Raw genomic sequence first — 17335 nt, 5'->3', positions numbered from 1 at the left:
ATGTTGTTAATATGGAGTGCAAGAGAAGTGCTTTTCTTGTCAGGGTAACTAAAGCAGCAGGAATTTCCATGGGATGTTTACATTCTTTGTTACAAGTTAATTGATGGTTGCTAAGGTAAAGGACTCCTTCCGTCCCATCCTTTGTACTGTCCCTCTGGTTTCCTTCATTCAGTGGTCAAATTCTCCTCACTTTGTAGAAAAATGTATCTATAATCACTGTAGATGTACTTACGGGATACATGCCTTCACGCATGTCAAACAGGGTTACCATGTTACCTTTGTTATACATTATTCATTTAGAATGTCCAACTGCAGGGGTGTTGACAGCTCTCATGGCTCAGCTCAGTGTTGCACATTTAGATTTTCTGCACTGTTGTAGCCGGATGGCATTCTCCCTATGGCATGTATCTTCAGCAAACCTGAGCACATTACACCTTGTTATCAGTGCACCAATCATTCCTGATGCTCCCCATAGGGAATTAGCAGTTCTGGAACAAAGTTGCTATCCTATAAATAACAGAGGACAGGCTTTTTGTATTTAAATGAATGTCCTGGACTTCCAATGATTCATTTTCTCATTTGAGTATTCTAAAGAATGTAGGTAATTATTTGAAGAACTCCTGGCCCAACAGTGAGTAATCTGCCATTTTCATGTTTAGTCATGTTTTAGTCCAGAAGGGTTGACCTCTTTGATATGTTAATTGTATGTCATAAATGTGTACTTCAAGTCAGACTAATCACCATAAACACTTTGCATTACTCAAAATGCATGCTTCTTATTGTCCATTTCTGAGAGTACCCACCATGGCCATCAATCAGACAGGCCAGAAACCTTATCTCTGTGTTGCCTCATGTCCGTTTCGTCAATATTGTGTATGCACGCTGTTCCCTCTCTCCATCCTGGACAGAGCCAAGCCAGTCTATGGCTGTGCCAAGAGCAATGTGATGATTTGACCTGCAGATGGGGATAAACTACTTATTGCACACACTCCTGCTGGACAGGGGAATGGGATATATGGTGTAAGTCCAGGACGAAAGGATATGTAGCATATTATTATTTTTATTATTATATAAGGTATTTATATAGCGCCAACTAATTCCGCAGCACTTTACAATATTTTGAAAGGGGGGGGGGGGAATTTACAATACATGATTCAATTACACAGTGACACAGGAACAATAGGTAGATGAGGACCCTGCTCAAACAAGCTTACAGTCTAGATGAGGTGGGGTACAAACACAACAGGGCAGCAAGGGTTACAGCCACCAAACAAGTAGGAAAAGTAGCAGAACTGGAGGTGAGATTGGAGTATAGCTCTTTATGAGAGAAAGAGACAGACTTGGGTAAGTATCGATTAGTTACTCTGGGAGTCCATAAGCATTTCTGAACAGATATGTTTCGAGGGTCTTCTTAAACAATTGAAGACTAGGGGAGAGTCTGATGGAGGTAGGCAGGCTGTTCCAAAAGAAGGGAGCCACCCGTGAGAAATCCTGCAAGCACGAGTTAGCAGTAAGGGTGCGAGTACCAGGCAGGAGGAGGTCACCGACAGAGCAGAGAGACAGAGAAGGGGCATATCTATGAATCAGGGAAGCAATGTAAGAGGGGCTAGAGTTGGTTAGAGCTTTATAGGTAAGGGTTAGTATTTTGAATTGACACCTATATGATACAGGAAGCCAGTGTAAGGATCAACAGAGGGGCGTGGTATGGGAGGAATGACGGGTGAGAGAGATCAGCCTGGCGGCAGCATTCATTACCAATTGTAGCGGGGAAGTTCAGCTTTTAGGGAGACCAACTAGGAGAGAATTAGAGTAATCAATGCGAGAGATTACTTGAACATGAACCAGCTCCTTGGCAGCATCTTGTGTAAAAAGGGGCGGATGCGGGCAATATTTTTAAGGTGTAATCGACAGGTTTTAGCAAAATACTGGATATGAGGCGCAAAGGTGAGGCCAAGAGCAAAGATAAAACTAAGACAGCGAGCTTGCAAGGATGGACTGATGCACGTACCATCGACTTGCAGAGAAAGTGAAGGAGGAGGATCAGCATTATGAGGGGGGGAAATAAGAAGCTCAGTTTTAGAGAGATTGCGTTTGAGAAAGCGGGAGGACATCCAGTCAGAAATTGAAGAAAGGCAAGCAGTGACACGTTGCAGGATCGCGGGGGAGAGATCAGGGGAGGAGATGTATATCTGGGTGTCGTCGGCATACAGATGGTAGCGGAATCCAAAGGAGTTAATAAGTTTGCCAATAGAGTCAGTATAAAGAGAGAACAGAAGTGGACTAAGAACAGATCCTTGGAGGAAGTTTTGAGGAAAAAGGAAGCGGTTGTATGGGACGATAGTTGGAAGGGGAAGATGGGTCTAAGGATGGCTTTTTTAGAATGGGTACGACCGTAGCATCCTTAAGGGGAACAGGGACAACACCAGATGAAAGAGAGCAGTTTAGGATGTGTGTTAAGGATGGTACAAGACAAGGGGAGAGAGATCTGATAAGGTGGGAAGGTCATGCGGATAGGTGGTGGGACGAGAGGAGAAGCGAAGCCACCCCCTGTTCTGTAGCTGGGGAGAAGGTCTGTAGGGTAGAGAAAATACGGTCCATGTGTAGTATGAGTACAGAGTAGTATATGTGTTTGTGTCACACTATAGTCTGAATAGTTGTGTAACAGAGGTTACGGAAACGTTTGTTGAGGGAAGCAAACATCCAGAGGCCTTCCATCGACCTAACAAGCGAACAGAACCCCCCCCCCCCCCCCAAACCGTAATTTTCATTGCTACCCCTCCTTCCACCTACCATGGTTCCTGCTTACTTTATTGCAGTCCATCTGTTTGAAATCTCACTTAATTACATCCTCGCCCTGTTTACATGTCACAGGTGGCTCCATTTATCCTTTATATCTCTGGGCCCATCACCTTCAAGCTCTCCTTACTGCCTTTTTTGAACTCTAAATTGTAACCTGTAGATGGTAACATCACAGACTATCTAGCAAAGTACTTTGAATAAAAGAAACTCAATGATTAGATCTCTCCTTACAGGCAGTGTCCTCTTTACCTTTTGTATCTGTCTGTGTGTTTTGTACTTTCTTTTTCCCAATTGTACAGCATCGTGAAATTAGTTGGTGCTTTAAAAATGCCTGTAATAATATTACTACTAATGATTACTGTGTCCCTGCCAAGCTATGTATGTGGTCTGGTGGCTTGCAGTACCCATTGAGATATAATGTGTATTTGGAACACAAGCTAGATGTAGATACATTGTGTCTGTGAACCTATAGTGTGCTATGCTGGTTGTTCAAAGCCTGGGGCAGTTAATTTTATAGCAAGCATCAAACATAACCGTGAGATACAGTTATCAAATTTGGCACAAATCCTGCTTTCAAGAAGTCGGTTTATTCTCACTTCTGCTCTTTCACTCATTCAATCTGTGTTGTGTGAATGAAGTTTAATGGTAGTTTTCTAAGCTTGGAATTTACTGGGTTGGTAAATCCTTATTAACAAAGCGAATGGGGCCCCCAAGGCTTCCAATAAAAGTCAATCGCTTTGTATTTCCTAGTAACGAATATAATTAGAGTTTTTAGATGCTGTTATGTGCTCATTCTAAATCCTTTCAAAGATCTACTCCAAGCGCGGAATTGGGCAAATATTTCAGCCGCGCCTCTGGTATTGTTTTATCATTTTCTCAAATAAACTCCCTTGGACATATAATAGTGCACCATTCTACAGGAGGCTGGCAACACCCGTAAATATATCTTGTGATTGAATGTTTACAAGAAACTGATTAAATTAAGTTTCTTGTCACAAGGCCACATGTAGGGAATACAGACTTGGAGCATGCAGCGCCACATGCAGGGAATACATAGGTTGTTATCGGCATATAGGTGGTACTGGAAACCAAAAAAGTAATAAGTGTCACAAGAGTGGCAGTACAGAGAGAAAACAGGAGGGCACCAACGACCAAGCTTTGGGGGAGTCAACTGTTACTAAATGAGGGGAAGACGTGTTACCAGAAAAGGGGACACTGAAAATTGTTGGAAGAGATAGGGTGAGAAACCACAAAAGGACAATGTCATAAATGCCAAGGGTCTTACGATTGGTGAAGGCGAGCGTGATCAACAGTGTCAAAGGCATCCGAGAGGTTTAGAAGAATTAGTATGGAGCTGTGATTAGATCTTTAGTTAGAGCAGTCTCAGTAGATGGGACCGTAAATAGATGAGTTAAGGTGGGTTAAAGTGGCTTTTTTAGGAAGGGTATGACAGTATCATGTTTAATGGGAGTGGGAACGATGCCAGAAAAAAAGAGAGCAGTTAAAGATATGTGTAAAGGATGATACAAGGCAAGGGTTGAGGGCTCTGATAATGTGAGAGGGAATGGGATCAGGTGGTCAAGTGGTGGGGCAAGAGGAGAGGAGAAGAACACACACCTGCTCAGTAACTGGGATCTGAAGGTAGGAGAGGCACAGTTCACGTCAGTTTCTTTCCTTGACTGATTAATATTGTCAGTAAGCAAAGTTATCAGCTGTAGGGTCAGTGTGGGTTTGTGGCCATAGCAAGACTAAGTAGCTAGTGGATGGTATCAGAGATGCCTAGGATTCTATTAGTATTACAGATGATCAGCCATCCAATTCTACCCTGTAGAGAGAAACTAGGGGCCACGCAGGACGTTTGCCCACTGCTTAAATTAGCATTTCCTCATAGATATATAATGCATCTCTATGGGGAGAATTCAGCATCTTTATGTGCAGCGGGGAGAAACTGAACGTCAGTCCTGCTTAGTTTGCGGGACTGAACCAGGAATGGCTTTTAGTGACACTAGATGTGGACCAAGGGATAAATGCAAAGATTGTCTTTTCTCAGAAAACAGTGTTTACAAATGTCAGGCTGCAGGGAGAGAATCTTGCTACCAGAACTAGCCATAGTATCTCTGGTGTGGAGTGTCCCTTTAACCAAAAACCCAATATCTTACACACTAAAGGGATATGGACATTCCAACACTAAATAGATCAATGTTGCTTAACGTAGATTAGAACATGTGCGACATGAAAATTCACATCCTCACCTAATGTATGATACGTGGACCTCCTGACTGGTTTCCTGTGACCCGGATAGCACGGACCATGGTCCCAATGTAGTGATTATACATATAAAGCTGTGGAGTGGAATGTGAGAAATGTGTTCTACATGCGAGTAGCTGCTCCATTCCCCTCGAGGGTATCTCCCATATCTATCAAAGGAAGAATTACAGGCCAAAGGCCCTTAGAATTCCACCAAGTGCACAATGTCACCTCCCAGCATCAAACAAAATCTGACAAAATATAATCAGCAACTCTCTCCTTCTAGGTCTCTGTGCAGGAAACTTGCCTAATTCCAGATTGTCATAACATTATTGAGGATGATGACATGACATGGATAGACCATGATCTCTCCAAATATTTAGACCTCTTGGGCTGGTGGCAATGACGGTCCTGACATGAGTCTGAGTGGGTGGTTGCGGTGGTGTTGGTTATGTGCAAGAATATGAATGTTGGGGGAGTTCAGGAAACCTGTGAAATGCTGATGTTTATGGAAGAGGGTGGGATGGAGGCAGTTGTGGTGGGAGTGTAGGAGATAACAGTGACAGAGAGATTTTCAGAAAACAGTCTTTAGGTTGATCTGTAAGAATGAGGGTTGGAGGGGGTGGGGCAGAGCAAGTGTGTAGGGGTGGGGGGCTTTAAATTCCGAGTTAGGTCCTAAAAGGCCCCAGTTGAAATTACGGCACCATTTCATTGCTAGACTCTGTTCTTCTGTAATACAGTGGAGTAAAGGGTTAATACAGCAGGTGTGGAGTTTAAATATCGATTAATGTAATACTCTAAAGTCATTGAAAGGTTTGGTGTTCCAGTGTGATTTGCAGAACATATAGGGGTTTAGGGATAAACAAAGAGCATTGTGTAGGGCTGGTTTTACAGGGGGGTGGGGGGGTGTAAGTCAATTAATGAGAGATGAGCAATACAGTTTACTCTTGGGCTGAAGCCCCTGTCTTTTTACCACCTAGCAATGCCCCTGGGGCTGGGTGTAATGCTGGAGCCTGTGATTTCATGAGAAAGATAACACCAGTCTGCATTTCACACATAGTTTAGTTTTCTGTCATCACTTAGCAAGAAAACAGTCTGTGACACTTGGGACCACGTGACGACTACCGTGCTGCTGCCGACCTATGAATGGTTAAATAAACTGCAGACATGCTAAAGGACGAAAAAAACTAATGGAAAGGTGTAATTAGAAACAAAAAAATCAAATGGGCTGCAACATATAACTACAAGTGACCTAAATAGAGTGTGAGCTCAAAATCTGAAAAAGTATATGTGCGCTCCTAAAAAGTAAAATAAAAAATAAAAATAACACTTATAATACAAACGTATATTTAATGAATAAAAAAAGGACCTTTATAATCAAGAAATCTAAAAAACATATGCAATTATGACGAACTGGATCTGTTACTAAAAGGTGAATAACCAATAAAAGATCAAATGGATACACAAATCCTGGTAAATAGTAAAAAAATTAATTAAATTAATTAATGCTAAAGGACGAATGAATATATCCAGATTTTATTTTGAAACCCATCACACTATGGCCTGCTGTAAAGTCAACCCATCCCTCCGTATGGTTACATTTTACCATAATTGGCATCCGCTCTGTAATGGCCTCCCACTGCGCTTGCTAAATAAGTTACAGGTTAAATCAGAGAAAATCATAGCCTGCATTCTCATCACTGGTTAAACCCCCTACTTAGATAAAACCTTGACCTGGTGACCTGGGGTTAGAGGGTCTGTTCTTGCAGTATGTAGTCACAGCTTGCTTGGCATATCACCAGATTACTGCCATCCAACACTTACAAGTTGGTGCTGGAATGACCTGCCCAGTGCCCATCCATGTGTAAATATTAGCGTTGCTTTAGCTTTTGCTTGACAAATCTCATCTAGTTTCCATAGCTCCTGGCTGTCTGCTAATTGACCTTTTTTTATTTAACTGGGGTTTGGCTGCTTTGTTTGTGTTTGTATATTAGAACGTCCCTGCGGCCCTCAATGTGGCCCAAGGAATGATAATCTCACAGCCCCCTCCACATTCCCTGGAATGCTCACTCTTTCTTGCCTGGGGCTATACGCTGACCATTACTGCTGACAAGCTGCTGTGACCTCGTGTCAGCAACAGAGTAACCCGCTCTGGGTAATGAGTACAGATTTAACCGTAATAGAGAAAACTGGACCAGATGACAAGGACCGCAGCATCAAGTGCAACGTGGATGATTAATGATCATTTTAATGAAAGACTAATGATCATTTTAATATGGAAGGTTAATGGACACCTACAGCAGTGATTTCTTAAGAGAGTTGAGGCATTCTCTGTAGGTGCCTGCCTGTGTCTCAGCGGGTTTGGTTGTCTCCGATTTGGTTGTCTGTCCATGTCTCAGCGGGTTTGGTTATGTTTACCCATGTATCAGCGGGTTTGGTGGAGTCTGCCCATGTATCAGCGGGTTTGGTGGAGTCTGCCCGTGTCTCAGCGGGTTTGGTTGGGAGTGTCTGCCCATGTATCAGCGGGTTTGATTGGGAGTGTCTGCCCATGTATCAGTGGGTTTGTTTAGTGGTGTGCCAGTGTATCAGCGGGTTTGGTGGTGTCTGCCCATGTATCAGCAGGTTTGGTGGTGTCTGCCCATGTATCAGCGGGTTTCTTTGTTTGGTGGTGTCTGTACATGTGTCAGTGGGTTTGTTTGGGAGTGTCTGCCCATGTATCAGTGGGTTTGTTTAGTGGTGTGCCAGTGTATCAGCGGGTTTGGTGGTGTCTGCCCATGTATCAGCGGGTTTGGTGGTGTCTGCCCAAGTATCAGCGGGTTTGTTTGGTGTCTGCCCATGTATCAATTTTATGATTTAATGCTAAACGAGAGTCCCCAGCAGCCCATCTCCTGTGTAACCTATCGCAACACCCATTGCCGGTATGGCTAAGGAAGAGACCTGACCGTGTGCTTGTTTCAGGAAGGCATGGAATTAACGGTACAATGAAATGATTCCACACTGATATCTCTGAAATCTGCCAACATGATGTCTGACAGCAGAATAAAGAATATCTCTGTTTGCTTGAAAAATGAAAATCTAACAAAGGGAATGATCTCTTAAAGGAACACTATAGTCACCTAAATTACTTTAGCTAAATAAAGCCGTTTTAGTGTATAGATCATTCCCCTGTAATTTCACTGCTCAATTCACTGTCATTTAGGAGTTAAATCACTTTGTTTCTGTTTATGCAGCCCTAGCCACACCTCCCCTGGCTATGATTGACAGAGCCTGCATGAAAAAAAAAAAACTGGTTTCACTTTCAAACAAATGTAATTTACCTTAAATAATTGTATCTCAATCTCTAAATTGAACTTTAATCGCATACAGGAGGCTCTTGCAGGGTCTAGCAAGCTATTAACATAGCTGGGGATAAGAAGATCTTAATTAAACAGAACTTACAATAAAGAAAGCCTAAATAGGGCTCTCTGTACAGGAAGTGTTTATGGAAGGCTGTGCAAGTCACATGCAGGGAGGTGTGACTAGGGTTCAGAAACAAAGGGATTTAACTCCTAAATGGCAGAGGATTGAGCAGTGAGGCTGCAGGGGCATGTTCTATACACCAAAACTGCTTCATTAAGCTAAAGTTGTTCAGGTGACTATAGTGTCCGTTTAATGACTTCATTCACTTGTCTATCTTATTGATGACTTTTGTGACTTGTATTCTAAATCTGAATGACACATAAATAAGAAAATGCAGGGGTGAAATTATACTTTTTTTTTCTTTACTGCTTTTCACTAGGAGTGTGTTATTTAAATTTATCCACAGGCTCAAAACATATTCTGCAGAGTTGTACAGCACTATATAGGAGTGTGTTGGTAAAAGAAAAAATACACGGCACAAAATAATCCGACAGATTTAATAAAGTGCAGAAAGCGACGTTTTGATAAATCTTCTCAATGTGCCCCTCCCAATTAAAGTGCAGTGCGTTATATATTCATTGACTGGGGGGGCTGTATGTCACATTGGTCACTGTGAGAAATCAACTTTAGTTTACCATAAATAAATCTCAATTTTTTTTCCGACTAGGTGATAACCGCCTCGGAGGGCAAGCAGGGAGGAGATGTGGCCATCAGGAGGGATGTAGTGAAACGGGTAAGTTATTTTTGGTGAATGTTAAATCAGTAACATATACAGGATTATTCACTAAAGTGAGAATTCAAAGTAAATTCAAAGTTCAAGTTTAAGGTTAAAATAATCAAAGTGGAACAATTCTCTGAGTCAGCTACTTTGGTCTTAAATCTGCAATTCACTTTGAATTCTCACTTCACTAAATAACCTTGGTTACAAGGTTGACCGTTGCCTCACCCTTGCTTAATAAACTATTTGACCATACAAAGTACATCCCAAGGATCTAAGTGGGAAAGAAAGTTCACAGGAAAAAAAATAAACGGCTCCCAGTCCCATATCCAAGGCCTCGGAAGGGCATGTACAAAAACTTTTACGCAATTTAAATTAAATTCCTGGTAATTTCCCAATGAATAGATTCTAAAAATGTAGTTAATTTATAAACGTACGGAATTATCAGAATTATGATCCTTTTAAGCCACGCCAAAAAGAGAATTGTGATTTAGGAAATTCAGTTTGTTTGTGAATGAACTGAATTTATCAAAATCAATTAGTTTGATTACCAGGAATTTTTATTCTGCCGAATCACTTAAAATGAATTGCACGTCGCGTTCCTTGGACGATTCAGAACGTGTGTAACACCTGGGTATGGCCTGTATTGGAGACAGAGGGGTAGTTTCTCCTTATTTATTAAATGCTTGGCAGGTTTACCCTGGAGAGGCCAATAAACCGTGTTTACTATAGTTAAGAGCTGTTTAGCGAAATAAATAAATCTCCAACTCCTTTATTTTTCCAGCTACTATTTTAGTCTTGTTAGGTACCAGGTTACCTATTAAATCCCAAAGGCAGATTTCTATTTATTTAAAAATTTTTAATAAAAAATATATATACATTTAAACGGTTAATCCAAGCACCATGACAACTTCAGTGGTTCATCATTGTTATAAATAAGGATACAATACTAATACATTATGACACCGGTATTAATACTACTAGGGACAATAAGTTACCTCACGGACTAGCAGTCAGTATGTTTTTTAGTAAACTGAAATACAATTCCCATGATTCTCAGCTGGTCTAGGTGGCACCCCCTCTTCTAAGCAGCACAGGTGCTAGTTATGACTGACATTTAAGGTTTTCCTGATTATGCTGCATAAGAAAGGAGGGGTTGGGTGGTGTGACTGGGCACAGCGGGCCTCATTCCTCTGCAGAGACTGGTAAACTGTGTGTGGGTGGTGTGACTTAGCACAGCAGGTCCCTGTCATCTGCACAGACCGGTAAACTGTTTTTTGGTTGTGGTGACTGGGCAAAGTGGGCCTCTGTCATCCAGAGAGACTGGTAAACTGCATGGCTGGGCACAGCAGGCCCCTGTCAGCCACTCCAAATTTCTCTGCCCATGTAGTCTCTCCTTTGACATTATTTTCCTAACCTTACCATAAACCAATGGTCATCAACCATTCTTTACAGAGACCCATATTAGGTTTGAAGAAGAAAATTAGCTCTTCAATTAAAACGAATATATGAAGTACTTTGAAGAAAACCCCTCGTTAGATTCTTCCTCTTGTCAGACCCCATTGAGGTCAGCCATTGGGAACCCACTGAAATAGCATGGGGACAGAGTTGTGGGCTCTGACCATGGCATTTAGAACCGACGCGCCCAGCTATCCTCTCCTTCTTCTCATACTCTTATTGTTGGGACAGTGTTCTGATACAGTAAAGAAAACAATATGTATCTTTGGGCGCATCGTTAGTCCATCATGTGCTCTGGGTTTTAGTATGCCTAAAGCCCCACCCTTTACTGTGCTCCAAATCCAGGCAAGGCTGCATACAGGGCTCTATTCTTATTATTTGGATCAATGGGTGGAGAGCTTAGCAGTGATGTGCATCTGTCAGTAAATTCTTTTATAAACAAAAGCTGTATAATTATGATGTCAAGTAGTTGACAAGTCGCCTAAACACATTTAATAAGGACATTTAAATTAATCCGGTGTCCATACTTTCTATTAACAGAGTCTAATACCGGCAGACAGCCTCCGGCCGTTAAGGCGTACAAAGCGAAGATGGGTCCTCACTACGTTTGTCTTGAAGGAGAATGATGGAGGACAATTCCCAAAAGTTGCTGGTGATGTAAGAACTAAGTGACAATGTGAAATGAATGACTGCTTGCCGCCTGCTAATTCATCTGTCTTTACAGCTTTTACTATCTCATGCTATCAATCTAGTAAAAGGCAGTGCCCTTCCCTGAAGGCACAGATTGACAGATCTGGAGAGCAAAAATAAATAAATGGAAAAGCCAAATATCTGGAGAGAATCTATATATTAGTTTGACGTATACTCGTACCCAGGAAAACAAAGTATATTCTCTGTATCAAGTCCTTTCTGCGTTTCTGAATTACAGTAGCAATTACAGTAGCAGAGCCTTTAGGGAGGGGAAGAGGAAACCCCTCATAATGAAATTATCTCACAATGGTTTCATCCAATAACAAATTATTTCACCCAGTAACAGAGTAAATGGTCCACATTGGGCCGTGTGACGTCCCATGCTATCAGTAATGACATTGATAAAATCTGGGTTTGGCATGGCGTTAAAATATTTTAGATTGGTTACACTATCTGTACCTTCATCTCCTCCTGTTGGCAGAATTAAAAGCTGTGTTTTTATACCAAGCACCATTTCAGTGAAGCCAAAATGACATTAGAGAGTGCTGTTATGACAGCGGCTAAGTCTGAAATTAGAATAGCAGTGGGTGAGAGTGGGTTTAAGATGAGAAAATTTGGTCGGTGTTAATACTTGGAGAAATCCCAACCCGTGCAGTAATGATGTATAATATGTGCAATATCTTTTATTGCAAAGAATGCAAGAAGTGTCTTGACTATTTAAAATGCAATTAATTAATTTATATAATCTTGACAAATGCTAAGTGAATCTGTTCTAGTGTATTTGAGCCCCTGTCCCTTACCTTTTCACCAGTGAACTCGATACAACGTCCCTTCCTTTTTATTATGTTTGGCAAGGATATTTTTGAAAGAGGATTTGTACTGTACATGGGAATATTTTCCTGTGATTTGGCTTTTCCACTGATATAGTGGAGTTTCGGCAGTCTCTGCACACATACAAAGCACGGATTGTTTGGTTTGTTTTCTCACCCACTATAAGATGACACAAAGGTTTATTTTATTTTAAATGTGTCAATGTCAGTCTGTTATCCCAGGCACTCAGAACATCGCTCTCATTTGTGAACTATTCAGAACAAAATCCCAAAGCTCTGTCTGGGATGTTAAGGGGGATGCACTTGTTACCAATAAGCACAGCTTTCTCCTCTGTGTCACTGTGTTGGGATCTGCAATATAAGCACGCCAAGGAATTGCATAAAACATTTTGAAAACCTGTTTTGTTTGCGATGTGGTTTGGATTTTCGTTACGATGGCTGATTGCATTTCATCAAGGTTTTCATTTAAGTGACGATGTATCTCCGATATGACATGCATGTTTGTTTTGGTTGTAATAAACCGCGGATAGCGCTTTAGAGCAGAATTATTCCGCCGGTTGGGTTGGAGTGTAGAATGCTGGGTATAATGGATGTGAGTTACTAGAAAACCAATACCATTTGTTATCTCAGTAAAATATATTTATATATTAAACCATGATTGTCATAGTGCTAAACTGTGCATTATTTGCAGCTCTTCAATGATCAAGCAGTCAACATGTCCATCAAGTATCTCATCAGTGGTCCAGGCGTGGATGTGGCTCCAGAGATCGGACTATTCACCATTGATGACCAGACTGGCCGTGTCTTTGTTCACCGAACCATTGACAGGGAGAAGACGCCTTTATTTGAGGTAAATACAAAACACATCTCTCATTCTCATACAAAACCCCCTGGGGTACTGTGATCTCAAACCCTAGCCAAGTAATGCACACAATTACAGCATTATCCCATCACCTGGGAACGTCCCTGTTAAGTTGGTGATAGCTGAGTTCCCAGTGGGAGGTTTCTTTGTAGAGATATTTGCCCTACCAGATGTTACAGTTACCAGGAAATGCAAACACTGCTCGACTTACAGTGAAGGGTTAATTGACTGTTGGATTATGGCTGTCTGGCTCTAAATCCAGCATTCTTTGAAAACAAAGGGGATGTTTGAATTTGTTACAGATCTGCTTTGATGCTGCTGAGAGATCCACGGGCCGTATAGTGGACAGATCTCTAATCTTTAATATCGAAGTGGAGGATGTGAATGACAACGTTCCTGTCTTCACCAAACCGGTGTATGAAATTTCCATGAAAGAAACAGGGAATCTCGGTGAGTTTGATAAAGGCATCTACCATGGGGAGTATGTGTAAACTGAACTAGAGGGTGTAGGAGTACAAGGGCTGCGAGATACTTGTATCAGAGACACAGACTCACCAGACACTGAGAAAAAAATCCACAAAAAAATAAAGGATACTGTCATTTATTAACTTGAAGTATTGTGGTTGTACTGTGTGTCTGTGCACAAAAGCATCTATATATGTAATTACCAGTATTGGATATGCAATGTTGTCATTCCCCGCTAGATAATCATATGGTATTCAATCCATTTTCCCACTCTCATTTGTTAACTCTACCTGTAAGGGAGAAATGCCAACCTCGTACCTACTTGCCCCCTTGGATTATGAAAATTATGAAATTAGCACTGATTGTGATTGACAACATTAATGTGACTTTAGCTTTTGTTTCTTCCGCTTTCCTGACCAGATAATCCAATTATGCATGTAATGGCAGATGACTATGACAAGGAAGGCACCCCAAACGCAGAGGTTACCTACAGTGTGTTAACCGTAATGCCTGCGCTCCCCTCTGTGAAATTCACTATTGACCCTAAACATGGGCTGATTCGAGGACAGGGCTGTCTGAACTACGAGGTACGAGCTGTGAAGCAACCTGTAAAGGAAGCGCTTACTGCCATTATTAAACTCCTCCCAGAGTGGGTGTCTCTTGTTTTCAGAAACTGAGAGGTTCCGTCTTTATCTTCCAGGCAGCCAATGTGATCAAGATAATCGTGGGTGCACGTGACAGTGGGGAACCATCACTGTCTTCCACGGCAACAGTTATTCTACAAATCAAAGATGGGAATAACCACTTGCCAATGCTTCCCACACCCAACGTAAGTTTATCTATCTTTACTTTGGCAGTCTTTACTCAAAGGTGCCATTTAGTGTCCCTGCAACAAGCACGCATATATCTGCGAATATTGCATAGCAAACGCTTCACTAGACTTTTTTTGTTATGTTTGTTGAGGTTGGTTTGTGCTTCAGAGCATGCGATGTACTGTCATTTTGTGAGGTGCCACTTTTTAGAGCAAGTAAAATAACACATTTTTCCCCCCTACAGTATAACCTAACTGTTAAGGAGGGAGAAGTGATAAAGGAGCTGTTGCGCATAAAGGTAGAAGATAAAGATTTGCCTCATACTCCTGCATGGCAAGCCAAATTCAAACTATTAACCGGAAACGAGAATAACAATTACAACCTTACAACCGATCCAATAACAAACGAAGGAGTTTTGGACATCATTAAGGTAAGTGTATTGCATCCTACAAGAACTCTGCCCTCAAAGGTAGGGGACAATACTGTGGATAGCCAGGACAGAGCATGGCAGACTAGGTTACCCAGCTGACATCATAATGTCTGCCGTGAGGCGATACATGTCCGATATGAATGCTGGGGAATATTATTATTATTTATAAAATATTTTACCAGGAAAGATACATTGAGATTTCTCTGGTTTTTAAGTATGTCCTGGGTCCACAAAGCATTGATACAATAGGGTACAATAAAATCCCAAAACAATATTAATACACAATATATAAAAACCATAACATAGAACAGGTAGGAAATATATAATCAACCATAACACGTGCATTCTGTTTTGAGATATGTAGAGAGGGATCTCTTAAAGGATTTTAGGCTTGGGGAAGATTGGAAAGTGTGCGGGAGGTCATCTCACAATTGCGGCGCTCTGTAGGAGGAGGATCGGGATGCTTTCTATATTAATAAATTCAGCATGAGATCTGACAAACTGGAAGGTATTCTGACAGGTTGTATCCATCCTGGTGATATATTTTATAAATACATTTTTATTTGTCAATACTGCTTTTTTCTAAGTGAGAGCGAATATGTGGTGCAAATTTGGGCAACGGTTTTAAAAAAGAATATTGCAGAGGCAAAATACAAAACTACTAAGGGGAAAGGAAAACATTAGTTATGAGAAGAAAATAAACTGATTTGTTTGTAAAGATAAAGGCAACTCAGAGGGAATGCGATATCCCTACACAAATATATACAGGATCAGTACAAGCTATTTGCTGACCTGTTCATTAGCAGGAATATGCAAGAGACAAGAGGTCACCCTTTGAGACTGGAAGAAAGGGGATTTCACTTATAGCAGAGGAAAGAGTTCTTTACATAAAGAACAATAAAGATGTGGAATTCTCTACCTAAAGAGTTTGTGTTATTAGATTCTATAGATACATTTAAAAAAGGATTGGATGCTTTTATGCAAAATCTGATTATTCAAGGATATCATTGTTCTGTGTGTAAACAGGTTGTGGATGTAAGGAGAATATGATTGCCATAATGGATTCAAGAAGAAATGTCTTTCTCCTTTTCGTGGCATTATAAATTGTTTGTTTTTTCTTTTGCCTTCTTTTAGATCAACAGCATAAAATAATGGAATTTAGATTGTTTTCAACCTAGACAACTCTGCAGTCTCTGCATTGACCCTGAACTGCATTTAGTGAATTTCCTTATTACACTTTTGCAGTCAAAGACAGGGGTTTTACCTGAATTTTCTATTTTAATAAACCTCATATTGTATACTATTGGTGTTAAAAAGCTGTATTTTCTGCTCTCTGATTCCCCCTGCTGCCTGTTTTTGGGCACAACACTTGTGCATGGCTAGCCTCTGTGTGCTACAGCCAGAACTCCAAGCTTAAAGCAACATTCAGACATGAACAAAATCACCCCCCACTCGCTTTTTCATACATTATGAAAACAAAAAGAAATTAATTCAAAGACAAATACTTGACTGTAATGTTTCTGCTTTGAAGTCTCTTCAGTCAGACTCTTTAACGTGGCTCTTGCATTTCATAGCTTTTCTGTGGGAAGCATGTTGGCAAGCACAGTAGGCTTCATGGAACTCAGCACAAGCACAGCACTAGCAGATTGTATGATATTGGAGTTAATTTGGAGGCCAATCCAATATTTCCTCATAGGGAAGCATTGGGAGGCTTGTGCATATGCATGGCACAACGCCAATCTACACCAATCCGATGGTCTCTGTGAGACTATCTGATTGAAATGGCAGAAGAGTCTTCTCTGTAAGACCATCTGATTGAAATGGCAGAGTATAAACTTGTCTATAGGGAAGGAAGCACAAACCGTGGCTGTAAGTAGTGATACCCTTACCATGTGAACCCACTTGTTTAATAATCTAAGTACATGTGAGCATTGACCATACCAGAGAAGCATGGTAGCGTTTTCCGGGACTGCATTAAAAGGCAGTTTACTGGGAATAGGGCTGAATCTTGTATTTTGGGAACTTGATGTCACTTCATTTTGTTTTTTCTAGCCTTTGGACTTTGAAGGAACTCCTTACAAAACACTACAAATATCTGTTGAAAATGAAGAGCCTCTATTTGTGTGCGATAAGACAAAACTTCGGCTTAGTACCTCACCTGCGCTAAGCAATGGGACTATCAATATATTAGTTAAAGACATAAATGACGCGCCCATATTCCATCCTCCAAGTCAAACTGTCCGAGAGAAAGAAGGTCTGAAGTCAGGGACTGTGATTGCAAAGGTCAATGCAACCGATCCAGACAAAGTGCCCAACAAAATCAGGTAGGCCAGCTTTCATGGAAAGCCAAGGGTGACTCTCAGTCTCCTAATACTCCCCTCTCCTAATACCCCCCTCTCCTAATCTGGGTTGCTATAGTGGGAGATGGAAAAATTGCAGGGAAAATAATTTTTTTTTTCAAAGCCAGTTCTTCATTTAAAAAAAAAAAAAAAAAGTTGAGATGGAATATGTTCTTTTCCAACCATAATGGATATGTTCATAGCATGGTGGTTATATATTTAAACATCCTAATATTTCTAAAACCTATATAACGTGACTTTTATGAAAGACTTTAAAGTCTCAAAT

General features: G+C 41.0%; 1 protein-coding gene across 3 annotated transcripts in view; it reads left to right on the top strand.

Annotated features, from left to right (window-relative positions):
- LOC134615159 (cadherin-like protein 26) overlaps positions 1–17335 on the top strand; it is an 86191-nt gene that overhangs the window by 50931 nt on the left and 17925 nt on the right. For all 3 annotated transcript variants that reach the window (XM_063459614.1, XM_063459613.1, XM_063459615.1), the window contains exons 2-9: positions 9113–9178; positions 11162–11278; positions 12833–12991; positions 13306–13453; positions 13889–14055; positions 14169–14297; positions 14525–14710; positions 16763–17034. In XM_063459614.1, the coding sequence (XP_063315684.1) occupies positions 9113–9178; positions 11162–11278; positions 12833–12991; positions 13306–13453; positions 13889–14055; positions 14169–14297; positions 14525–14710; positions 16763–17034 (1244 nt within the window). The remainder of the gene's footprint in view (positions 1–9112; positions 9179–11161; positions 11279–12832; positions 12992–13305; positions 13454–13888; positions 14056–14168; positions 14298–14524; positions 14711–16762; positions 17035–17335) is intronic.

The sequence above is a fragment of the Pelobates fuscus genome, chromosome 6 (genome assembly GCF_036172605.1).
Source record: "Pelobates fuscus isolate aPelFus1 chromosome 6, aPelFus1.pri, whole genome shotgun sequence".
NCBI lineage: Eukaryota > Metazoa > Chordata > Amphibia > Anura > Pelobatidae > Pelobates > Pelobates fuscus.
Note: the sequence above shows the minus strand (reverse complement) of the source record. Positions and strands in the feature narration are given on the sequence as shown.